At 34.7% G+C, this 24,678-nt stretch overlaps 5 protein-coding genes across 14 annotated transcripts; 3 read left to right on the top strand and 2 right to left on the bottom strand.

Moving 5' to 3' along the window:
- Positions 1-554: 554 nt before the first annotated feature.
- Positions 555-4,338, top strand: LOC103489065 (hydroxyproline O-galactosyltransferase GALT6). The gene is made up of 7 exons (XM_008448065.3): positions 555-1,878; positions 2,179-2,411; positions 2,490-2,780; positions 2,863-2,991; positions 3,075-3,248; positions 3,748-3,855; positions 3,948-4,338. The coding sequence occupies exons 1-7, from the start codon at positions 1,005-1,007 to the stop codon at positions 4,155-4,157; spliced, it is 2,019 nt and encodes a 672-aa protein (XP_008446287.2). The 5' UTR covers positions 555-1,004; the 3' UTR covers positions 4,158-4,338.
- A 1,660-nt stretch (positions 4,339-5,998) lies between these two features.
- On the top strand, positions 5,999-10,545 carry LOC103489066 (uncharacterized). 10 transcript variants are annotated; one of them, XM_051091170.1, is made up of 16 exons: positions 5,999-6,152; positions 6,263-6,333; positions 6,422-6,548; positions 6,760-6,801; positions 6,891-6,989; positions 7,282-7,383; positions 7,708-7,851; positions 7,969-8,063; positions 8,152-8,281; positions 8,359-8,463; positions 8,990-9,096; positions 9,188-9,239; positions 9,665-9,781; positions 9,874-9,958; positions 10,035-10,099; positions 10,186-10,545. In XM_051091170.1, the coding sequence occupies exons 3-16, from the start codon at positions 6,456-6,458 to the stop codon at positions 10,273-10,275; spliced, it is 1,326 nt and encodes a 441-aa protein (XP_050947127.1). In that variant the 5' UTR covers positions 5,999-6,152; positions 6,263-6,333; positions 6,422-6,455; the 3' UTR covers positions 10,276-10,545. The 10 variants fall into 10 exon arrangements, with proteins under 10 accessions (XP_050947127.1, XP_050947125.1, XP_050947128.1 ...); XM_051091168.1 differs by having other exon boundaries at positions 6,000-6,152; positions 6,654-6,801; XM_051091171.1 differs by having other exon boundaries at positions 6,002-6,152; positions 9,692-9,781.
- A 310-nt stretch (positions 10,546-10,855) lies between these two features.
- On the bottom strand, positions 10,856-13,289 carry LOC103489068 (LEAF RUST 10 DISEASE-RESISTANCE LOCUS RECEPTOR-LIKE PROTEIN KINASE-like 1.5). Its single transcript, XM_008448068.3, has one exon. The coding sequence runs from the start codon at positions 13,042-13,044 to the stop codon at positions 11,176-11,178; it is 1,869 nt and encodes a 622-aa protein (XP_008446290.2). The 5' UTR covers positions 13,045-13,289; the 3' UTR covers positions 10,856-11,175.
- A 4,638-nt stretch (positions 13,290-17,927) lies between these two features.
- Positions 17,928-22,081, top strand: LOC103489070 (uncharacterized). Its single transcript, XM_008448070.3, has 4 exons — positions 17,928-18,604; positions 20,621-21,226; positions 21,322-21,613; positions 21,710-22,081. The coding sequence occupies exons 1-4, from the start codon at positions 18,008-18,010 to the stop codon at positions 21,739-21,741; spliced, it is 1,527 nt and encodes a 508-aa protein (XP_008446292.2). The 5' UTR covers positions 17,928-18,007; the 3' UTR covers positions 21,742-22,081.
- Positions 21,722-24,023, bottom strand: LOC103489069 (pentatricopeptide repeat-containing protein At1g59720, chloroplastic/mitochondrial). The gene has a single exon (XM_008448069.3). The coding sequence runs from the start codon at positions 24,021-24,023 to the stop codon at positions 22,188-22,190; it is 1,836 nt and encodes a 611-aa protein (XP_008446291.2). The 3' UTR covers positions 21,722-22,187.
- Positions 24,024-24,678: the final 655 nt, after the last annotated feature.

The following is a 24,678-nucleotide window of genomic DNA, read 5'->3' as shown; positions in this document are numbered from 1 at the left end:
TTAAATATAGAAAAATGAGTCAAATTATTTATAAATTATAATAAAATTTATACACTTTTTACGATATAAATAAATATTAATAGGAGTCTATAAATATATTTATCATCTACATATAAGTATAACAATATCATAGATGTTGATGAAAATATATTATTGACCATAGAAACCAACAGAAGTCTAATGTTCGTTTTTAACAGATAGTTTAACAATTTCCATCTATTAGAACTTTTCTACTAAAATTTTCCTAAAATTTTAATACTAATTTTACGGGAAAGATTAAAATATTATAAAATTTATAAAAAGAAAAGAATATAATAATATGTGTATTTGAAAATGGGCACACACAAAGCACGTCCAAAGAGGCGCACCATCGAACAGTGGTGGGATGAGGTGTGCTTCCCCACCACCACTTGCTTTTTTCCCTTTGATTAAATTATATATCTATATATAAAAGGAATATTAATTAATTAGTTGATGGGACGATAATTAGAAGAGGTAATAACAATGAAATTTGATCAACAACATGTGTTTGTGACAGATTGATAATGTAAAGCGTGCAAAAACGATGCCATGTGAAACTCTATAACAGAACACGCTGTCGTTTTCATCTTTCAATCCCATTTTTCTTTTTTGTTTGTAATAGAATGTAATGTAATATATATATTATCTATATATATATATATATATATTTGTATATTTAATTATTGTTGTTCTAATCAGAGGAATAATATTACGGGAAAGGGAATTTTTCCAACGGGGTGGTGTTGTTTTCGAGCTCAGCTTTCCAGAGCTTGAATTCATTTCCATTTTACTGGGGGGGGGGGGGATGGAAATAGAGTTAGGGTTGAACGGAAATCTTGGATTTGTAGAAAGTGGTGGGAGTTAAAAGATTGAGGGGGAAAAAAATTAAAGTCTGTTTGCTTAAAAAAGCCCCCACATTTTCTTGTTCTTTACAACTGATTTCCTCTTTCTTTTTTTTGTTCTTTTGGGGGAGGAGGTGAAAGATGAAACGGGGGAAATTTGATGTAATGGTATCAAGAAATCGAATCAGGTTGCTGCAAATTTTGATGGGTTTGGTGTTTTTGTATCTACTTTTCATGAGTTTTGAAATCCCGTTGGTGTATCGAACCGGATTTGGGTCGGTGTCTGGTGATGGAACGTTGGGTTTCACAAGCGATGCTTTGCCGAGGCCGTTTTTGCTTGAAAGTGAAGAAGAAATGGGGGATAAAGATGCCCCTCGTAGACCTTCTGATGATCCCTTTCGGATTTCTCATGGCTCGCCGCATCGGACACCGGAGAGACGAATGCGTGAGTTCAGGAAAGTTTCGGGTTTAGTGTTTGATGAAAGCACTTTTGATCGTAATGCTAGTAAGGGAGAGTTCTCCGAGCTTCAAAAAGCGGCTAAACATGCTTGGGTAGTGGGGAAGAAGCTATGGGAGGAGCTGGAGTCGGGGAAGATTGAGCTTAAACCTAAAGCGAAGACGGAGAATCAGTCGGAGTCGTGTCCACATTCGATTACGCTTTCTGGATCCGAATTTGAGGCACAGGGTCGGATTATGGAGCTCCCCTGTGGCTTGACGCTTTGGTCGCATATTACTGTGGTGGGGACTCCTCGTTGGGCTCACTCGGAACAGGATCCCAAGATTTCAATCTTGAAGGAAGGGGATGATTCAGTGATGGTATCACAGTTTATGATGGAGTTGCAAGGGCTGAAGACTGTGGATGGTGAAGACCCACCAAGAATACTTCATTTCAATCCAAGGTTGAAGGGAGATTGGAGTGCGAAGCCTGTAATTGAACAGAACACTTGTTATAGGATGCAATGGGGCACTGCTTTGAGATGTGAGGGATGGAAATCCAGGGCAGATGAAGAAACTGGTAAGTTGTGTTTCATGGTGTTTGATAAGGCTTTATTTTCCTTGTAATTTGATAAGAATTCTGTATTGAAATGCAGAGCAAGATGGTTCATATGATGCACTGAATCCTTTACTAGCAAATTTTCCCTTTTCTTATTTCGATTTTGTGCAACGTGATATGAAAACGTGTTATACTAATTTATTGTTATCAAGAATTTGAAGCTCATATTTCAAGGATGTAGATTGTGCTGTGCATTTTATTATTTTTTAAAGATTTCTCCAAGTGAGTCGTTACTTAACCTACTGTTGGGATGTTATGAAGTTGACGGGCAGGTAAAATGTGAGAAGTGGATTCGTGATGATGATAGCCGTTCTGAAGAATCGAAGGTAATATGGTGGTTAAATAGGTTAATAGGACGAACCAAGAAGGTGATGATCGATTGGCCATATCCTTTTGTGGAGGGAAGACTATTTGTTCTAACTGTGAGTGCTGGGCTGGAAGGTTACCATATCAATGTTGATGGAAGGCATATCACTTCTTTTCCATATCGCACTGTAAGTACACTCTATATATATATTTCAAATTTGGTTGGTACTCTATGGAGGTGTTTTACAGGATAGTGATGATGGCAGGGGTTTGTTCTGGAGGATGCCACTGGGTTATCTGTAAATGGCGATATTGATGTGCACTCTTTATTTGCTGCTTCCTTACCCACTGCACATCCTAGCTTTGCACCACAGAAGCATATGGAGATGTTGACCCAATGGAAAGCCCCTCCGATTCCCAAAACAAATGTGGAGCTTTTCATTGGCATCCTTTCTGCTGGCAATCATTTTGCAGAAAGAATGGCAGTTAGGAAGTCTTGGATGCAGCATAGGCTAATCAGATCTTCACTAGCCGTAGCTCGGTTTTTTGTGGCAATGGTAAGGGATGGTGTGCTTCTCAGATATATTCCATAATTTATATCATGGTACTGATGATAACTTATATGTTATTTTCTGATAGCACGGAAGAAAGGAAGTAAATAGTGAGTTAAAGAAAGAAGCAGAATATTTTGGGGATATTGTCATTGTTCCATACATGGATAACTATGACCTTGTTGTACTGAAGACAATTGCAATCTGTGAATATGGGGTGAGTTGTGAGAAAAAAAAAATCACAAACCTTGTGAGTTGGACACTTTGTTGTTGGGAATCTTATTCCTGTTGATCTTGCAGGTTCGCACTGTGGCTGCTAAATATATCATGAAGTGTGATGACGATACATTTGTCAGAGTGGATGCAGTGATCGGTGAAGCTCGCAAGGTTCAAGCCGGCAGGAGCCTTTATGTTGGAAATATGAACTATCACCACAAACCTCTTCGTCATGGAAAATGGGCAGTGACATATGAGGTATGACTGTCAGAATACCTATCTGGTGATATCATTTTGCCGCTCACTTCCTTATTAACATGATGATTCAAATGTGATAGTTGTTGTGCACGTGGTTGTGTTTCATATAGTGATTAAGAACCTTAATCCTCCTCGGCGACCATAGTAAATGTCTTGTGACTTTGAATGTTGACGACATCCTTTTTTGTGTTTCTAATGTGTTCCTGTGTGCATTTATTTTAGATACATGGTATTCCAGGAACTTTCCATCCTGAACAACAAATATAATTCCTGCTGAATGGATCTTTAGTCTATACCGATCTTTCTGTGACGATTCTTGATCAAGTCTTCCTTATCACAGTGTTTCTTTAGCTTGTTAGTTGTGCAATTGCCCGACTTTCCCATCAACAAACAGATGCTTCTCTTTTAGGGGGAAGCATTATACATACGCTGTTTGTTTTGATTTTGGAGCATTATATTGGTTCATTGGCATTTACTTATTGGGTTCAATCTATTCCAGGAATGGCCAGAAGAAGATTACCCAGCTTACGCAAATGGACCAGGTTACATTCTATCATCCGACATTGCAGAGTATATTGTATCTGAATTTGAAAAGCACAAGTTAAGGGTAGGTTTGAAGCTGTTTCCTTTCTTTTCCCCAACCCCAAGTAAAGATGATGTTTTGATGAGGTGAGCTAATAATAGTGTCATTAAATGCAGTTATTCAAGATGGAAGATGTGAGCATGGGAATGTGGGTGGAGCAGTTCAACAGTTCAAAGCCAGTTGAATTTCTTCATAGTCTAAGGTTTTGCCAGTTTGGATGCATTGAAGATTATTTAACTGCACACTACCAATCTCCTAGACAGATGATGTGTTTGTGGGATAAGTTGATGCAGCAAAGAAAGCCACAGTGCTGCAACATGAGATGATATTTACCCAATTCAGATTTGCTAGTTTGGAGATTTCAGAACAAAGGAAGCATAGAAAAAGAAGGAAACCAAGTTTTGCAGGCTTAGTCCAATTTCTGTAAATATTATATTATAACTTATAAGTGGGTTAAATTTAATCAGGAAGTTCCTTTTTCATTATAAATTCATTAATTTTTTTCCCTTTCTTTTTTACTTCCAGTTTATGTTAATCCCATTTATCCCCTATTTATTCTATAAATGGGTTTTATCAGGTAAGATTGTCTCAATGCTGTAGGTCAACTTTCAAGTTCTTTATCGAACACTTGAAGATTAATTTCAGAGATTACACACATTGTCGCAAAGCACCAAAATTTAATCGAGTTCCTGCAGGAAATTTCTAACGGATTTGGATGCTGGTCGATCTCCATTTCGTTATAAACCTTCAACAAGAATTACTTTATTGTTTTACATTATTTTTGCTTAAATGTTGAGTTTAACGACTTCAAACTGCTAGAACATTATGACTTTACCCTAGAAAACTATCGAAAAAACAAATCTTCAACAAATTTATTGTGCTACTAGTTCTGAATTCTCAAAGTCTGTCTACAAAAATTTTAAGAACGGGATTTCTGCTGTCATAGGAAAGATACCAAAATTCAAATGTAAAAAATTTAAAAATATAGTAACAAGAAACAACAAGCACCAGTGGTCTAGTGGTAGAATAGTACCCTGCCACGGTACAGACCCGGGTTCGATTCCCGGCTGGTGCATTACTTTCTTTTTTCCTTCTTGTATTTTAAATTATAAAATGAATGTTGTAAAGTATATGACAAATATGAACCTTTGGAAAATACAAAAATTATAATCGAATTTGTTTAGAGAAAACCGTGGAGAAGGTGACACCGTCAATTTGGCTTCTACAAAACCCCCTTCAGAAATCAGAAAGCAAGGGGAGAGATTAGGAAATGGTATTTTATGGAAAGTAAGTTCTCAAAAGCGACGACCCTTTTTGTTTTATTGTTTTGTGTTCAAATTTTGCAACTTGCTTTTCTTCCAATTATAATCCTATTTTTTATTGTCATTTCTCTCCCTTTCTGTTTTGTTGCTTCTTTGTTCCTCTTATAATGTTTCTTTTTCCTTTTTCTTGTATTTTAGTTTTCAAACATTACTTATCTTCGGTTGTCTTGGTTTTGGTTCATTTCGTTACATATACTATCGAAATTTCTGTTTCTATTGAGGTATTTTCTTTTACTTTGTTTGATAGACTTATAAGTGAACATGGATCTTGTTACTTTCTCTCAACTCTCGACTTTTCTACTTGCTTTTTCGTTTTTTTTTTTTTTTTGCCTTGTTGAATATGCTCCTTTTTTCTCCTTTTGATTCTTCTCCTCTCTCTCTCTCGATCTTGCTTCACTTCACATTCTATTTCCCAAAGAGAGGATTGCAAAGTAGACAGCAAAGAAAAATTGAGGGATACCATTTCCTAACTTCTGAAATCTTCATTTCAACTCTTACTTCTAATAAATGATTATTTTGCTCCATCCACCCATTCTTTTATTTATTTTGCTTTTAAAGAACCAAAATTATCAATTTTGTTTATCTTTTAAAAATATACAAAGACTACAACTAAAACTATAAAAAAAAAACAAAGAATTAAAATGAAACACAAAATTGAAATTACAAAATCTAAAACCAACATTCTAATTCTATAACAATTTAGTTCATTTAGCTTGTAACCATTTAATTCATGTAGTTTTTAATAGGGTAACCATTTAAATTTGGATATATTACTTCTACCAAAGTTTATCAAAGTTTTTTCTTCGTCCTCTGAAAAAAAAAAAAAGAAGAAGTTTTTTCTTCAAGTTTATAAACTAAAAACAGTTTTGAAGAAACAGTTAACCCATAATCGTGTTTGTTTAGAAAGAAAAAAAAAAAAAAATGCGTGGAGGAGATGATTCCGTCGCCGCCGTAGATATGGCCTCTACAAATCCAAAGTCGCTGTCCCTCAGAAATCAGGTAAGCAAGCAATTAACAAATTCTATTTTATGAAAAGCAACTTCTCAAAAACCACAATCCTCGTCACCCTCGCACATTTTTTTATCTTCATTTCACGTAATATATTATAGATATGCTATCTGGACCGACATGGGCTTCTATCACTTTCATCGTTTCGGCTAAAATCAATCGGACCCACGTTGTAAGTAACAATGGTTATCGTATTAAACAAGAATCCGCTTCTATCCGCCTCTTCTGACAATTTCTGTCGTTTTTCCTATAAATTTCAGGGAATTTGGGATTTAACCTTCTGCACCGAGAACCATGGAAGACGGAGTGAAATTGACCAAATGGGGTTATGGAATCAGAACATCATCCGATGATTGCATCTCCGCCATTAATGAATTCTATGACCAGGTTCTTCTTGTTTCTTGATATTCCTCTATTGGGGTTCTTTAATTTTCGATTATCTGAAATGGGGTTTTGGGGATTTTGTTATGGGTGTTCTGTGATTGAGTGAAGGTGCTTAGTTATGGGAGGAGGAGGTCTGTTATTCTGGAGGCTACTGTTCATGACAAAGATTGTGTGCTTGCAAATGTATTGGCTGCTCATTTTCTTTCATCCTCAGATCCTTCACGAGCTCATTATCATCTCCAAGCAGCCAAGGCTGGTGTGGTTAGTTTTTTTGTTTCTATTTTACTTGAAAATGTTCATTTTGGAGACTTTTTGTTCACAAATTGCTTGTATTGTTTTGATAAGGATCGTGCAACCCCATATGAGAAAGCCGTTTTCGATGCTATCAGTTATTTGATGTCCAACGACAGAGATGATAATGTTGCTGTTGAGCTGCACACCGAGGTATTTGAAGACTGATCATTTGAATTTTCTACAAGCTGTATTTGCTCGTCTCTTTTTCTGTTTGAGAACTTGTATATGGAAAATGACTTGAAATTTGACTTTCCCTTTAAAACAAGAATGAGGTTAACATATTGCATATCATATAAATAGCAAATCCATGTTAAAGATTCGGATAATTTGAACTGACAGTGGTTATACAGTTCACATGGAAATTCATTTGCTGACTTTCTTTTATGGGCTATCCTCAGAATATTTCTTGATTTTTTTTCCTTTTTTCTATTCGATTCTGCAGCTGCTTAAAAATTTTCCAAAGGATCTATCGTCTTTGAAAAGGGCTCAAGTGCTGTGCTTTTACTTGGGAAGTGATGATCTATCTTTGGCTTTGGTTGAACAGGTGCCTTTTCTACCTAAGAATGTAGCTTTTCTACTTACCAGTTTATATACGTACTTTTTTTTTCCAAAGGTAAAAAAACTTGCTTGAGATAAAATGAAGAAATAAGAACACAAAAGGACATAAAAAGATTCACTGCAAACCAAATGCTCAGAGTCAATCAACTTATAAATTGATGAATGAACGAATCTGAATGATAGTTTCTTACAAACATTCACCGATTGAATAGATGAAGAATGGATAAAATTCTAGGCTTTGAAAGACTTCCCTCCTTACTCCCTTCCTATTTATTGTGGTTTAGCATCAGTCAAGAGATGAATTTTACAGGTTTTACCCCAAAATCAAGAAGAAGGTTTCATTTATGGCATGCTTGCTTTTTCTTTGTTGGAACTTGGCTGCATGGAAGAAGCTGAAAAGGCAGCAAGAAGGGGACTTGATATCGACAAGAAAGATAGTTGGGCACAGCATGCGGTGAGTGTCATTCAAAAGCCACTTAATCTTATGCATTTGACTATAAAATGTAAGTAAACAGCATTGGTTAACAATGTTTCTATCCTGGTTATTGTTTTAACATTTGAGTCTTTGCAGTTATGCCATGTTCTTCAGTATAGGTGTCATTTTAAAGAAGCGGTTGAGTTTATGGAGGCATGCTCGCCTTCTTGGCGTGACTGTGGATCATTCATGTATGTACATAAAGCTTTGCAGATTAGTGTTTTTATCAAATGGATTTGTCTGTTTTTTATACAGCGTTTGGAAATTATCAATCTTCAGGGTGACACATAATTGGTGGCATGTGGCTCTCTGTTACCTGGAAGCCAATTCTCCCCCGAGTAAAATCCTTGAATTATATGACAACTATATATGGAAGGAGTTGGAAAAACCTGATGCTATGGGGCCAGAAGTACTTTTAGTTTTAATATTACTCTCTGTATGCAGCCAATATTCTATAGTTTCGGGTTTAAAATTTCATCATTTCAGGTATACTTGAATGCCCTTGGTTTGATGTTGCGGTTGTTTGTGCGTGGTGAATTCGATCCATGTGAAGGTCGTCTGAAGATCTTGGCCAATGTTTTAACTGATAAAGTGAGTTGAGACCCTTCCCCTCCCCACAATCAATCAAGCAACTAGACACTGATAATAATGATGAAGGGTGAAAAAATTACACAAGAGAGTTCTCTGATTATTGGTCCGAAAACTATCTGCTTTTTTCCTACTTTTTCACTTTTAGCAGAGAGCTGAATGATATTCTTTTGTACATCTGGAATTCTGCTTGCCTACTTCCCCTGCCAAACAACATAGGTTTTTTTTTTTAAATTAATTTTTTTATTATTGTTGTAGGAAACAAAAATTTCATTGATGAGATAAATTACATAAGGCTTGGTTTTCCGAGCTATACTTTTATAAAACCTGTTTATGGCTCTTTCCAATATACTCCACTAAAAAGCCTGTATATGTTGTCAAGTTTAGAGCAACCATGGTTGATAGTAGAAGCGCAAGGCTTATATTCAAGCACCTAGCTGGTTCATTCTTATCATTTCCAGATTATCATATTAGTTCTCTTAAGGGTATTAGGTATTCTTGAATAACCAAGAGTAACCACTATTGCCAGGCTAATTGGCACCTAGAGTGGCACTTTGACATCTTGACATCATGGGCTTTGGCTAAGGCTGGAGAGACTTTTGCAGCAGATGAGTTACTTGGGAGCTTGAAGTCCAGGTTCATACAACCTTCTCACGTTGCACTTTTATTTATTTATATGTATGTCTTTGTGGCTCTTTGTTTACTGTTATTGATTGTTTTTTCATAGATTGTTGAAAATGACGTCAAAGAAACGAGAAAAGATGCAAAGAGGAGTGCTGGTTTGTTTCCTTTTTCTAGTCTCCTGTACCCTTTAAGCAGTCTATTTATAACGCCTCTTGTGTTCTTGTTTGTAACGTATGATTGTGACACCTTTTTTTTTTTTCCTTTCTATTATTTTACTACTTTATATAGAAGTTACCTTCCCTCAGTTTGGTGTTCATGTTTGCTAGCTCAACTCGTTATTCAAATATAGTAGGGATTTGACCTTCTGAAGTTCAAAAATGTTTTCTTCTTGTAATCTTTCATCACAAAAAAACACGTTTTCTTCTTTTAGCATAAACTTCCCTACCAATTATAGCATTTTGATAGGATTATTTTCAATTTTCAACTATTTTTTGCTGGCACTGTGGCACAAATCTATAGAATGAATTTTCGACTGCTTTAGTGAACAGAACCGCAAGACAAGTTCATTTGTCCTTTTCAGTTTTGTGGCCTTATTTGTGTATCCCAGCTTGCAGAAGCTCTCTACAAGTACGGGAGAGGAGATTACGAACATGCACTAGACTTGCTCGGTTTGGATTTTGATGCAAATGACTACAAGGTATCAATATCAACACTGCTATATAATTATATCCTTCTGCTTACATTGCATCCTGATCATGACCATGGCATAATCATCTTATTATGTTCTAGATGATTGGTGCATCAAACGAACAACTAGATGTATTTAATGAAGTATGGTACGATATTTTGATGAACACAGGACACACAGCAAAGGGTAAGAAAGTTCCACTTTTCATTTTCCTTAATCATAACTTTCTTCAAAGCATGACATTTACCGTTGCATAATACAGCGATCGAAGTTATTGAGAAACAGACCAAGAGAAGGGAAGAAGTCCCATATTTGTGGCACCTTCTGGTACAAAAGCCTCTCTCACATTCCGCTTTTAACGATCACAGTTACAAGTTTTTCAACGTAAATATGATTCCTTTCAACTCCTGCAGGAGAGAGGATACAACAAAATTGGAAGGCCAGAGGAAGCTGCCATTGCCGGAGACAAAGCCAGAAGCTTGGAGAAGGCACATTTCAAGTAATTACCTACCATGAAGTTGCTAAGCCTTTATGATCTTGTATCATAGATGTGTGTATTTTTGGACAAACATCGTAGCCCATGTAGTTACAGAATACAGATTACTGCCTGTGTAATCTGCTACATAAGAACTTTCCTTGTCAAACCATCAATGGTTTTGAAGAATAATAAATAGGAAAAGGAAGGGATTGGATATGTAATTTCTCTAATGTAATAATTTAGTGCTGAATTTTAGTTAGTCATGATATAACAATATGGCGTTTTTCTTTCAAAAGTTATCATTTTGTTTTTAAGTTGGTTCCATTTTAGCCTTTATAATTTCAATCCATTTTTGTCTTTTACATACAATAACTTATTTTTTTCTAATTATTATTGTTTAATTTTGAACCATACTTGTAAGTTATTTTATTATTGTCTAATTTTAAACCATAATTGTCTGAATACTATTATTAGTATATAATCAAGTTGAATAAAATTTAACCTTTTATGGACTGAATTCCATTAAAATTAGATAGTATTTTCAACCGTTTTTTTTTTAAAAAAATAACTTTGAAATTTTACCAAAACTGCTACAAAATAAAAAGTTCTAAATAAATCAATGTGTTTTAAACGTATAAAATTCCTCAACCTCATCATTATTGTATGGACTCAAAATGGATAGGTGTGGGGATTGATTAAGAGATCCGAAGATGTAAAATTGAGAAAATAGAAGAAAAAAACAAAAAAGATTTTACATTTTACCGTCACCTCTCGGCTCTCAGCTGATTCAGCTAAGCTGAGTCCACGTGGATATTTGACATTTACAAGCAAAGCATCAAAAAATATGTCCCGTCGCTGTTGTGTGGACTAGTCAAACCCCCCACGTACGCAAACTGGGCGCCAAACAAATCGCCTCATCCACCAATCAACTTCTAGCCGCGTCAGCACTCACATTTGAAATCGACGACCGGACCCCTCCACGTGTGCAGTTCCGAATCCGCCGGAGCTCCTCCACAATCTCCTTCGCGTCAGGGCGGTCGTCTTTGTCCGCCGCAACGCATCGGAAAGCCAACTCCGCCATGGCCTCAACGCCGTCGATTACCTCACCGTCGACGCCCAAAACAGAGTCCACCACCTGATGAAGCTGACCCATTTGAATCTTCGACACTACCAGATCGGCTAACGCCATTTCTCTTCTCTCTCGACTCTGATCCACTGCTTTCAAACCAGAAATCAGCTCCAACAACACCACTCCGAAGCTGTACACATCACTTTTCTCCGTCAATCGGAACGACCGGTGGTAATCTGGATCCAAGTAGCCTGGTGTCCCCTGAGGACCGGTACAGACATACCCAGATGAAGATGACGTCGTATCGGAGAAAACCAGCAACCTTGAAAGCCCAAAATCCCCAACTTTGATTCTCATATCTTTCTCCACAAAAATATTAGAAGATGTGATGTCTCTGTGAACAATCGGCGGTACAACAGAGAAATGCAAATACTCCATAGCCATGGCGATTTGCAGAGCAATGTCAATCCTCACTTGCCAAGACAGTGATCCCTTCCGGTACGTGCATTTAGGGCCATGGAGATGATCGGCGAGAGTCCCATTTGGAACATAATCATAAACTAGAATAAGCCCTCTTGGATCACTACAATACCCATGTAACCTAACGAGATTTGGGTGATTAATCGAAGAAAGAATCAAGATTTCGTTACAGAACGATTTGGTGAAGAAAGCCTTGCCGGAGGGGGCAGTGGCGGCCGCGTGATGCTTGTGAAGATACTTAACGGCCACTAGTCGACCATCGTTGAGCTGACCCAAATAAACAGACCCAAATCCACCGTCGCCCAGTTTCCTCTTTGGGTCGAATCGATTAGTTGAGGATTCAAGTTCTTCGTAAGGGAAAACAGGTGGTAGAAGATTAGGTGAACGGTGACGGCTAAGGAACTGAGCTGTTGGGTCAACTTCAATGGCGAAGGATCTCAACCATCTGGACCTGAAAAAAGCCAACATCACCGCAATAACCAATAACAAGCACATCAATGCAAAAACTGAGGACAGAATCGCGATTCTATTAGGGTATGAGTATCGAGTTCGAGTATAATAGCAAATGAATTTCCTATCTGGGTCTGAAGAATTGAACCCACAAACACCTTTGTTAGCTTCACAATCATTACACTTAATAAAGTAAGGGTCCTGATCTTTGTCCCACTCAACTTCAAACCCCAATCTAAGAATTCTATCCAAATACTCCAAAACCTCCTCTTGACAACCTTGCTCCGACACAGACTGCCGCTCAACGCCGCATCCATGGAGCAAATTAACCGGTTTCTTGATAAGATTACACTCCCAAGGGCAATGACTGCAATTGGGTAGATGAGGAGGCGAACAGGGACGAAGAAGAGAGAGTCTAGAACAATACCCATCTGCGATTCGAAAAGGGGAGCCAGAGAAATCAATGGAACGGGTGGGAATAGAAGAAGAACGAAGAGAAAAACAGGAATGATTGGATTGTTTAGGAGTGGGAGTGAGATTAAGTGGAAGAGGAGAAAGGAGGAGAGTGGTGGAGGAGATATTGAAACTTAGAAGAGAAAAGGAAAGACCATTAATGGAAATAAGAGAGTGAGGAGAAGAGCAATGGACCTGAAAAGAAGGATGGCCATGACCGGAAACAGAGGAAAAGGGGAAAAGGGGTTGGGAAGAGAAAGGTGGACAAGAAGAGTGAACGGGGAAGAGAAGGGAGAAGAGAAGAATGGCGGAAATGGTAAAAAGGGGAGATGGAGAAGGCATGGAAGAGAAGAAGAGAGATCCAAATCTGAGGAACAAAAGAAAGAATGGAGATTCGATTAGGAATTGTGTGTTTGAAATTAGAAAGAGAGAGTGAAAATGGGGTCAGTGTTGAGAGTGATGAAGAACGACAAAGAAGAAAGGGTCACGTGAACGGCAAAAGCTCAAATTTTGGAGTGTGAAGACAAAAACAAGACAAGAGAAAGGAAAGAAAAAAGGGTTAAAAAGTAGGTCTCTGCTCTGAACACTGCGCCTCCAAAGTCCAAAGTTTCTTTCTTTTCTTTTCTTTTCTTTATCAATTTTGCTTTTGCTTTTTTGTGTCTCTCTCTCTCTCTCCCTCTCTCTCTCTCTCTCTCTCTCTCTCTCCAACTTCTCAAATTCCCTCAAATTGACCCAAGTCTTTCAATAGTACTTACGAAGGCTGACTGCTTCTAAAACAAATTGAAATGTTTTTCTTTAATGTGGGAGAGCTTTTTGAATTTTTATATGCATTTGTGTTGAAGTTTTTCTTTTGACTTTTTATGTTTAAATTTGAAATGGAAGTTTAACTTTTTCCACTCTCTCAATCTCAATGCTGAATTACTGGTTATGCTTTGCAAATTTTCCTTTCAAGTTGTTTGTTAGGTTAGCTTTACCATTTGGGCAATCCCAACTTTGGGATAGGAAAAAAAAAAGTCATATATGAATCTTGAAAGAAATAAAAAAGAAAAAACAAAAAAAGTGTCTAAGAAAATCATTGTGTAAATTGAAAATTTGAAATGATGTGAAGGTGAATTATATAATTATTTCTAGAAAAGGGTGAAATATTCATATGAGGTCATTTAATTTGATAATCTCTTTCTTTAGAAAATATGAGAGCTTATTTTGGGTCCCTTTTGTTTTGCCTTTATTATTGTTTTAGCTATACCATAAAACTAATTGATTACTACTTCACTTTCCCTATTATTATTAGATACTTTTTGGGAGAGCTCTATCATAGTTTTAATATGTTTGAGTTATATTTAAATTTACAATAATGTAGGAGGGAGACGAGAGATTGAACCATCCATCTCGAAGAGAAAGACTAGATCAGTTAATTTATAATATATATAACAAAATATAAAATATTATAATGTAGTAGATAATGTATGTTTAAACCGAGAACCAAGGTTTTTATCTTTAAAAAAATTTAAGTTTTTGTTTAGTGAATTTTTAAATGATGTAAAAGACAATTGAATTAAGGAAAATCTTCTAGAATTGTTTTTTTTTTTTGTATTAGAATAAAACAATAAATGTATTAAAAGAACAATTCCACCTATTGTAGTGTTCATATAGATTTATAGCTTATAAATTAAGAACATTAAATTTGTATTAATGTGAATACGAAAAAGTATGAATGGATATCCACAAGAGTGTGGTCAATGTTGGTTAACTTATTAGTGTATGTATATATATTATTAGGATGCGACAACGCCAACTTTTCATGAAAATATGTTGGATAGCATGGAAGGTATGAAATTCTAGGAATATAAATTAATTCAACTTTAACTGTACAAATTAATTTTCCACATCTCGCAGGATTGTACTTGAAACATGGAGAAGTTATTCGAGTGTTTGTTGGTGCTTTGGTCAAACCTCTTTCGATTTGGAGGTAATATTCTTGAGGTTCTTTCATTGTTTGACTTTTTATTCGAAATCAGCTACCTGTATGTGTTTGTACTGACAGATATGTCGTGATATCATGCGGCCATTATATATTATTTGATTGTTCTTTGAGTGGAGTTGTCATATGAGTACATACAATTGATCATTTGATTGAATGAGTAAGCTTTGAAGTGAAGAATCCGTATTACAATTTACTCTTCATTCATATTTGGAAAGATCATAACCTTTATGTTTATGGAACTATCTTACAACCACCTCAAGTGGTTAGTCAGATTGTGCACTTTGATATGTTTCTCTAGTTCTAAGTAGTTTAGAGCTTCTATTTAGTAGATTCATGCTGAATCTTCCCCTATGACATTTTTCTTTGAGTTTAGTAGTCTTTTCTATTTAAACATTGCGTTTTTCTTATTCTTTCTACGTTTAAAGAACATGAGTAAGTTAATTAAAAAAAATCAATATGTAACTCTAGTCTCTATTTTATGCTTTTGAATGATATAAAAGATCGTAACTCTAAAACAAAGTAAAAAAAGGAAATATATATATATATATATATATATATATATATATATATGAAGATCACAACTTTGGTCTCATGTACAAGTACATGTGTCAATAATCAATTAGCTACAAAAAAGTTAGACAAATCATATTCTTTTAAATGGATGTACTTTAGAAAGAAAAAGAAAAAGGTGTTAGAACATTTAATAAGCAAGCCTACATTGAACTATGTACAGCGTAATATGACATTAAATTGGACATGTACATTTGGGGGACTATTTAATGTGTAAGCCCCATAATAATAAATAATCAAAATTTTGTCACACCCAATATAATTGTACCCTCGGCTAAAGCAACCATCAAAATTCTAACCTTTCATCTAATTAGGGGGGAAAAAAGAGTGGAACACTCACAAATATTGGTATATACATAATCAACATAAGTATCATCAAATAATCGAGAATCATACTCTGATCCAAATTTGATCAAAGCTCAGTCTAAAGTCGAATTCAACTCATTTTGTTAATTGGATTGATTAAGAATCACCATTTTTATGATTGGATTGATCTGTGGGCCAACCTTCTTGTGCCATATTTAAATTGGCTTGTGGAGTCGTATTAACGTAAACTTTTAGAAGTGTTAAAAACTAATAAGAAAATTTAAGAGAATCGATAACTAAATAAATTTTATAATATCAATAATTTAATATATAAAATAATAATAATAACATTTTAAAAAAGGTTAATTTAAATAATATTTTGTTAAAATAATTAAATCATTAATATTTCTATTCTAATTCAATTATGTCTCATGAGATGTTGGTGTATAGCTTTGATTTTCATTGTATTATTTCATGGTAGAAAAAAAAAGTGTATCACTATATTTAGTTGTTGAAATTTGTATTTTTTTTCTTGTAATTTTTTAAATTCTAATCATTCCTAAGTGAATATTTGATTTTATAAACAAACTTTAGAAACAAAGAATTTGTGAACTTTAAAAACATTATAAAGCAAAGCAAAACAAAGAAATCAATGAATAAATGCATTGTTTTTAAGTAATTGAGAAATTACATCATATGACAAAAAAATTAAAAGAAAAAACAGTTCAAAATATCTATTTTTACGTATTACAAATATGACAAGTATGATAAGTAATTAGATATATCCTAGAACTTTTAAAGGGCTATCTGCTATCAAATTTGCTATTTTTGTAATTTAAAAAATGTAGTGATATAGATCCAATTATTATAATTTTTTCTGCTATTTTTGCAAATGCCTCTAAGTAATTTGTGTTGTATATTTTTATTTATTGATAATAATAACTAAACAAGTCAATTTTACCTAATCAAAGCATCGAAAACAATTATTTTTAGTTAAATTACTCTTAAAAAAAGAAAATGAGAGAAATATAAAATAATAATGTTAAAAATAATTGTGTTTTGAGAGTAATAAATGGAAAAATTTTGCACATTTTCTATATATATATATATGTATATATGTATATATGTTGATAGTGAAATGTTGAGTTGCATTTGCATTATCACAAACTTGACTTTACTATTAATATTTTTCTCCCAATTCACATTTTATTTTGTATGATATTTCATATGGTCAATAATGTAGGACACCAATAAACCTACCCACTAAATCCATAATGTCTTCTTACTTTTCTATCTTTTCAAATCTTATATAATTTTGTTTACAATCATCAATTAATATATTGGTTTCTACCATTGAAAAAAAAACATTTGAAATATATAAAACAAAATTTAAAACCAAAATATCCTAAGTCTTCTCAAAGTATAATTATTTTTATATATTTTAACTACATTCATTCGACGTTACAATCTCTGAATAAGTTTTTAACTTTTAATTTTGTATTTAATAATTTTCTAAATTTTAGTTTCAGGTAAAAAAAATGACAAACTTTTGATTTTGTATTTAATAAGTTTATAATATATTTATTTTAAAAAAAAAATTAATTGATAATTGGTTGATTAAATTTAAAATTGAATGAACCCTAAGTTTTCAATTTCACGTTCAATATGTCAAGGATCTATTCGGTACGAGATGATTTTTTGTTTTTGGAAATTGTGTTTGTTTTTTTTATTTTCGAAAACTAAATCTATAAACATTACTTCTAATCTTTGTATTTTTTATTTTGTGCTTCACTTTCTAATAATACTTTTAAAAATCAAATTAAAATTTAAAAATATACAAATTATTATAAGAAAGCGAAAGAAAATATGATTCGTTTTCAAAATTCAACAAACTAAAACGAAGAAATTACCATAAGGCCCTTAAAAAAATATTTTTAGAAATAATAATTAAATATATAAAAATATTTAAAAAATTGTAAATATAACAACATCTATTTACAATTATAGTCTATTGAGACTTTTATCGTTTAAAATTTGTTATGATTTATCTTTGATACATCAATATTTACATTTAGAAACTAATCTATGAGTGGTACTTCTATCGATCATTAAAATTTTTTTAACATATATTGTTATATTTATTTTATAAAAATGTTGTTAGATACTTTATTATTTTTTGAATTTAATGGATATATTTAAAACTATTTAAATAAAACAATACTCAAAGAAATAACTTTAAAAGAGATGAAAAAGATAAAAAAGAAAGATTCCACATAGCACGAGTGTTATGGCCATTGGAGAGTTGACCGAGTAAAAGTCTTCGTTTTCAAGTCCTTCACTATCACTATATCACTCTCTTTACACTCTAAAAACCTCCCATTTCCGCCACTCCCTCTGTTTCCTCAAATCCCCCAAATTCCAATTTTCCAATCCCTAAATCAATCCATGGAGTTCTTCACCTTCTTCAAATCCGTCAAACTCCGAAGCCACCTCCACAAATACTTAACCGCCACTCACGACCACCAAACCGTCCGCCAAACCACCAACCCCTCCGCCACCGGAACCATTTGGGCAATCGAATTCGTCGAAGGAAAAACCGATTCCATCCGCCTCCGTAGCCGCCATGGAAACTACCTCTCTGCCACTGACCTCAATTTTCTCCTCGGCGCGACCGGGAGGAAGGTAATCTGCCAAACTAAGCACGACGCGGCCTGGAGTTGCGTCGAGTGGGAGCCTGTACGCGACGGCGATCAGGTGAAATTGATGAGTTGGTGCGGCAGTTATTTGAGAGGCAACGGCGCTATGCCGCCATGGAGGAACTCCGTTACTCATGACGAGCCGCGATTCTCTTCCACTAAGGGATGGATTTTGTGGGACGTTGAACCGGTTATTGAAATTCCTAACTATTGTCTGTTCATGACTCGAAGGTCTATTTCTACCCTTTCTTCTTCTTCTTCTTCTAAGGATTCCGACCACTTTTCCGTCTCCGGGAAACGTTCTCCGTCCACCCCAAAATCGGTACGCCGATCCTCTACGTTACAGGTGTGTATTAACTTTAAATTTCTGTCGCATATATCAATGTTTTCATGATATTTCATTCAGTTACACGTAAATTACGTACCATATATATAAGAATGATTCTTATTTAACAAACACTTATACTTATCTTTATGCATTCCTTTTCATCACCCTTCATCGCTTATGCTTACTTACATGATGCATCATAAAAATAGAATTAGTGTTCTTCCACAATCACATGATATATCATAAAAGAATTAAGAACAGTTTGCTATATATTAATAAATATTATAAACCCAAATACCTTTAGAAAATAAGTGACATAGCATAAATGAAATAAAATATTTACGGGTATAATAAAATTTTATAATATTTTCGGTAGACATATTTTAAAATTTTGTTATATTTAAAAATATTTTAAGTGATTTTATTATTTAAAATAATTTTTTTTATTTAATTGTGTTTTTGGTTGATTTTTTAATCTTATCTTTTTTTTTTTCTGGGAAGAAACGACTATTTTTTATCCGTTTAATTTTTATTGTTGTATTGCTGTTTGAATTTTTTAATACAAGAAGTTAAATTTTGTCTTTTTCAAGTTCTAACAACATATAGATTAGGAAGTGATTTTTTGGTCGAGAGGTATTGTTTTTTTTAATTAGTTTAGCCATTGGCAAATTATTTTTTAAACTTATAAAATATAGAATTATATAAAAAGTCAAACTATTGATTTAAAGTTAATTTAAATACTATTTTGGCCGATAAACTTTCTATCTTATCCTACCTTGATTTCTTAACTTTTAAAAACAATACGTTTTAGTCCCTTAATTTTTAGAGGAGTCTCTAATGAGATGGAAGTAACTTCTATATTTGAATAAATAGATTGTTCTTAATAATTTATGATTTTAATTTTAATTAAAAGTCGGATGGTAAATTGATGTTTAATTGAAAAATTCAATTATATTTCATTTTCTCAACTCATATTTTATGGGCAAATTTTTTTGTGCATCAAGTTTGAGATATTTTACGATTCATTGAGGTGTTTTTTTCTTGCCTATTTTTTTGTTGGCTTTGTGAATTGTGATACATTGTGAGAATATTTATATGCAAAATGAATATCGATATGTTTGTTTTATTTTATTTTCTTAGTTTACTCAATGTTGTTATTATGATTCGCTTCAAGATTCCAAGTTGAAAAAAAATAAATAAACGGTGCCGTTAGAGAGCGGATTTGAGTTTATTTGACTCAAATGTACTAATTATGTTAGGATTCATAAAAGATTTATAGAATAAATTAACAAGATTTTTTAAATGTTTATCTATTTAATTAATATGTTGAATATAGAGGCCCACTAATCTAAATATAGATGCTACATCATCGCAATTATAATGGCATGGACAAAAGTGAGTTTTTTTTTTTTCAAGAGTTCAAATACCAAAACAGTCAATTTAAAAATTTAGGAACTAAATAGAATAAGATATAAAGTTAGGGATCAAAATTTTAATCTTTAAAGTTTAAATATCCCATCTTTAACTTTTGTGTTTGTTATATTTATATACACATATATTTACAACAATCAATAGAAGTTTAAACTTTTGACTTGTAGGAACGACGGTCAAGTCAATATCATGAAGCTTTTTTCACTTTGAATTTTTGTAACATTTATTTTAATTTCTAGACCAGTAAAGAAAAACAATTATTTGTGGACAATATAATAAAACATTAGTTCTACATGAAAATCTCAATAAAAATTTCAAATATTTATGGATTGAAATTTCTTTTGTTAATAAAATATCATTATAAATAGGGATGATTGAAATAGTTTATAAAAAATTTTGGGGCCAAAATTATTAGGTTTCAAATTTAATTTCTTCTTCATTATAAAGTCGCTTGCTTTCAACTCATATCACTACCTGACTTTCCTACCCATTATTTGTCAAAAAGAGAAGGTCCCAACATCGTGTTTGATACAAATTCATTGCTCCTTCTTTGTTAGGACAAAATTTCAAACAAATTTGATGATTTCCTCGCTTATTCTACAGATCAAATCTTTCTCCGATAACAACCTGCGACCTAACACGGATTTCTTCCACAACCTCAAGACTGTGCGCCTCCGCAGCCATCACAACAAGTACCTTGTTGCTGATGACGATCAGAACTCAGTCAACCAAGAACGTAGCGGGTCCTCCAAAAATGCTCATTGGTCCGTTGAGTTTCCATTCAGCAAAAGGTCTAACTTTACCATCCGTCTCAAAAGCTGCTATGGCAAGTACCTGACTGCCAGCAATCAACCTTTCTTGCTTGGAATGACCGGCCGAAAAGTGCTTCAGACCCTTCCTCGACGGCTAGATTCATCCATTGAGTGGGAACCCGTTAGAGAAGGGGCGCAGGTCAAGTTCAAGACCTGTAATGGGAACTTCTTAAGAGCCAATGGGGGTCTACCGCCATGGCGTAATTCGGTCACTCATGATATTCCGAGTCAAACCGCCACACAAGATTGGATCCTCTGGGACATTGATGTTGTTGAGATTCAGGTTCAGTTTTTGAGTCATAGAACTCCCACAATTGAGCATGTGGATTCTCTATATTTCAATCCCAGCTCACCCGCTTCTGCCTCTGGAAAATGGGCCCATTACTCTAGACTTGAGGTTTGAGATCTCAATAAAACTTATTTTCTAGATGAATTTGATCGATTTACTCCATGGCCTTCAAATTCTAATCACCATTTTTCTGTTGCTTGTAGTATACTAATTCGACCGTTAGTTTACCTCCCAAATCTGAAGGAAGGACCATTTACTATCATGTGGCTGACGAAAGTGGAGATATAGATAAATATACAATGGAGGGTTCTTCTTTTACATTCAAAGGAAATGGGGTGGAGGAACTGACTCGCAAATTGAAGGAAGAAATAGGATTTGAAGGTATCATTGTGTGTACTCGCAATCCATTGAATGGGAATCTTTATCCTCTTCGCCTGCAACTTCCTCCGAACAACGCAATCATGCATGTGGTTGCCGTTCTTGAATCATCCAAATGTGAGATTTTCAAACCCGTTTTTTGTTGAACTAACATTGTTGTTTGTTTTGATCTTTTTTTCCTTAACACCCATCTTCGCATCTTTTGTTTCTCAGTGGGAAAGGACCTTGCAAAACAATGTTTATAATGAAATCCACAGCGAATAATACCGATACATTGTTATCAAAAGATTGTGGCAATTATATTCTCAAACAAGTCTGAGATTGGTGCCCATCCTACTCCTCCGTCATTGGGATTCTTCAATTATTTGGCCAGACACAAATAATTACAACAAAAGGAAGCTTGAAGTCATATGTGGAAGAGCATATAAGTTGATTCCTGCTTCTGAAATGTTCAACTCTGTTGCATCTTCTAACTACTTGTTAATTAGGGATTCACGGAAGAGGTGAATTGATGTAGTTTTCCATATCAGTAGTTGCAACCAAATTTAGGAAGCTTTTTTATCATTAAATTGCCATTTTATGAGATAGGGCTCTTGCAACCTCGACTTTCTTTTAGAGTTTAGGGTTTAGGTAGCACTGTCGATTTGGATTTCGGAAAGGTTCCACCTTCCATATGTAATCTTCAAAGAAATCACCAGAAGTCCATGCAGGAACACATTCCATGCTTAAAATGATGAAACCTATTACGATCTCGCATGATAATCTCTACGTTGAAGATTTCAGAAATCAACTTGGTGACTTGGTGGCAGTCGTTGCATACTCTAAGATTCTTAAATATACGCACCGGCGTACCAGGTTTCAAGTTTAGTAACCCAAAAGCAATGGCAAGTCTCTCACTATGCAACTTAAGCGACTGTTGTTTGATGTAATCGGGTTCATCTACCATGGTTGCCTGTGAACAGTCGGGTGAGTAACCATGTTTCTCCAATTTTTCCTCAATCAAATCAATAACACCGTAGATCTCTTTTATCCTGGGGTGAGATGTGTCTCCTGCAAAAAACTCATGGCTAATACCATCAATTTCTATCGAACTGCAGCCAGGCTCTTTTGTCACACCCATATCGGTCATCACCTTCCTTATGATTCCGACATCGTTCCACTGGCGTGCTGAAGCATAGACTCTTGACAACAGCACATAAACACCACTGGAAACTGTTTTTTCAGATTGAAGAATCTTGAATGCCACTTTTTCGCTCAACTCAACACCAGCATTCTGCTTGTAGCAAGCATCAAGAAGACTCCTCCAAATCACTGCATCTGGCTTTATATGCATATTTGCCACCAACTCCAAAGCTTCATCAATAAAACCAGAGCGAGATAGAAGATCAACAAGGCATCCATAGTGCTCCAACCGGGGTTCAATCTTGTACTCATTAACCATCATATCAAAATATTTCCGGCCGTCAGCAACCATGCCTCTGTGGTTACAAGCACTAAGTACACCAACAAACGTGACAGAATTGGGCAAAAAAATCTCCATTTCAACCAGCCGAGAGAAACACTGCAAGGCAGCCTCCCCCAGTCCATGCATGGCGAGCGCTAGAATCATAGAATTCCATGAATTTAGGTCATGTTTGGGCATTGTCTCGAAGACCTGCTGAGCCATTCTTAAAGAACCACACTTGCTGTACATATCCACTAGTGAGGAGTTGATCAAAACATCACCCGCCATAGCGCCACCGGCCTTCCTCAACACATAAGCATGAGCCCACATCCCCAGAGATAAAGCTCCAATACCAGCACAAGCACTAATTATACTCTGCATTGTATACCCATCAGGCTCAAAGCTGTTCTGCATTTCAAAAAATAGCTTGAGAGCATTCTCGAAAAGCCCACACTGAACATATGCATCAATCATCACATTCCACGACACCAAACTTCTAAGAGGCATTTTCTCAAACACCTTCAATGCCATACTCAAGCATCCACAAGAAGCATATAAATGAATCAAGCTATTGCCAACATAAACATCCAAATCTAACCCAAGTTTAAAAATATGAGCATGCGCCTGTCTCCCTTCGGATAAAGCAAATACGTAAGCACAAGCTTTAAGAAGAAAAGGAAAAGTATGTTTATCTGGTTCAACTGAACCTTCTTCTAACATTCTGTAAAAGATTTCAATCGCCTGCTCTTTCCGGTCCAAGCTCCGTGCACAGGCTCCGATCAGAGTGTTCCACATGAACGAATTGGGGTTACCAATTTGATTAAAAACACGGCAGGCATAATCAAAATCAATTAAAGACGAAACGTGGAGAATTCGGCTGTAGAGAAAGAGAGAGGATTTGTGGGTGGAGAAGTTACGAATTGCCTGTGCATGTATTTGTTTGAGCTTTGACAAATCAGTACAGTCAGTCAGCAAGTGAAGAAGCCGACTTTGATGGGTATTGAAAGTCTCGCGCTTGATTTCAATTGGAAAAGATTGTGAATTTGGTGGGATTGCTAGAAGCATTTTCCACCGACAATGCATAAAAATTTGAAATTGTTTTTGAGAACTATGAATGGATATGAAACTTTACCAAGAGGATAAAGAGCTAGTGGAAGCGCTAGACATGGAGAAATTTAAAGCCCAATGTCTCCAATTTCATAATAAAAACAAAATGAAGCTTCGTCTTTTGCCAAAGGTCAGCGTCCAAAATAAACAAAGAGACGTCAAAGGTTTTTGGTTAGCTATAAAAATATACATTTGAGTTGAATCCGAGTCGTAATTAAGATACAAATAATTAGTTAAGAAATGTAAGTTTTTTTTTTAATGTAAGATGTGAGTTGATAAAAATAAAACTTCTTAATTATTCGTGAACCAAACAAAGTTTTCTTTTACCCACGCAACCCTTCCAAATTACCTAAGTTTGTTAGACAGCCCCTAAAAAGATAAAGAGAGATTTTACGTTTAGATTATGAATAAAAAAAATGGGTAGACTTCTTATTATTATTTTTGTTGTTTGCTTGTGTTTTGCATTTATAGTAATAGATAGGGTTCACATCTATATTTGTAATGATATAACACAATCTGATTTGATGAATTTAAAGTGTTCAATCTCATATCGTTACCGTTAGAACTACCATTATTGTTATTTACAACAAAAAAAAAATTATCAATTCTACATCTATCGTGTTATCGTCAT

The sequence above is a fragment of the Cucumis melo genome, chromosome 10 (assembly GCF_025177605.1).
Source record: "Cucumis melo cultivar AY chromosome 10, USDA_Cmelo_AY_1.0, whole genome shotgun sequence".
NCBI classification, from domain to species: domain Eukaryota; kingdom Viridiplantae; phylum Streptophyta; class Magnoliopsida; order Cucurbitales; family Cucurbitaceae; genus Cucumis; species Cucumis melo.
The sequence above is the reverse complement of the archived record's forward strand: the minus strand, read 5'-3'. Positions and strand labels throughout refer to the sequence as shown.

Excerpts from the sequence above, each read along its gene's own strand:
- LOC103489065 (XM_008448065.3), top strand. The coding sequence starts at position 1,005 with ATGAAACGGGGGAAATTTGATGTAATGGTATCAAGAAATCGAATCAGG. Across the intron at positions 2,781-2,862 it reads CTCGGTTTTTTGTGGCAATG|CACGGAAGAAAGGAAGTAAA; the intron begins GTAAGGGATGGT and ends ATTTTCTGATAG. Across the intron at positions 2,992-3,074 it reads TTGCAATCTGTGAATATGGG|GTTCGCACTGTGGCTGCTAA; the intron begins GTGAGTTGTGAG and ends TTGATCTTGCAG.
- LOC103489066 (XM_051091165.1), top strand. The coding sequence starts at position 6,456 with ATGGAAGACGGAGTGAAATTGACCAAATGGGGTTATGGAATCAGAACA. Across the intron at positions 7,852-7,968 it reads ATAGTTGGGCACAGCATGCG|TTATGCCATGTTCTTCAGTA; the intron begins GTGAGTGTCATT and ends GAGTCTTTGCAG. Across the intron at positions 9,959-10,034 it reads CACAGGACACACAGCAAAGG|CGATCGAAGTTATTGAGAAA; the intron begins GTAAGAAAGTTC and ends TGCATAATACAG.
- LOC103489070 (XM_008448070.3), top strand. The coding sequence starts at position 18,008 with ATGGAGTTCTTCACCTTCTTCAAATCCGTCAAACTCCGAAGCCACCTC. Across the intron at positions 21,227-21,321 it reads CCCATTACTCTAGACTTGAG|TATACTAATTCGACCGTTAG; the intron begins GTTTGAGATCTC and ends TGTTGCTTGTAG. Across the intron at positions 21,614-21,709 it reads CGTTCTTGAATCATCCAAAT|TGGGAAAGGACCTTGCAAAA; the intron begins GTGAGATTTTCA and ends TTTGTTTCTCAG.
- LOC103489069 (XM_008448069.3), bottom strand. The coding sequence starts at position 24,023 with ATGCATTGTCGGTGGAAAATGCTTCTAGCAATCCCACCAAATTCACAA.
- LOC103489068 (XM_008448068.3), bottom strand. The coding sequence starts at position 13,044 with ATGCCTTCTCCATCTCCCCTTTTTACCATTTCCGCCATTCTTCTCTTC.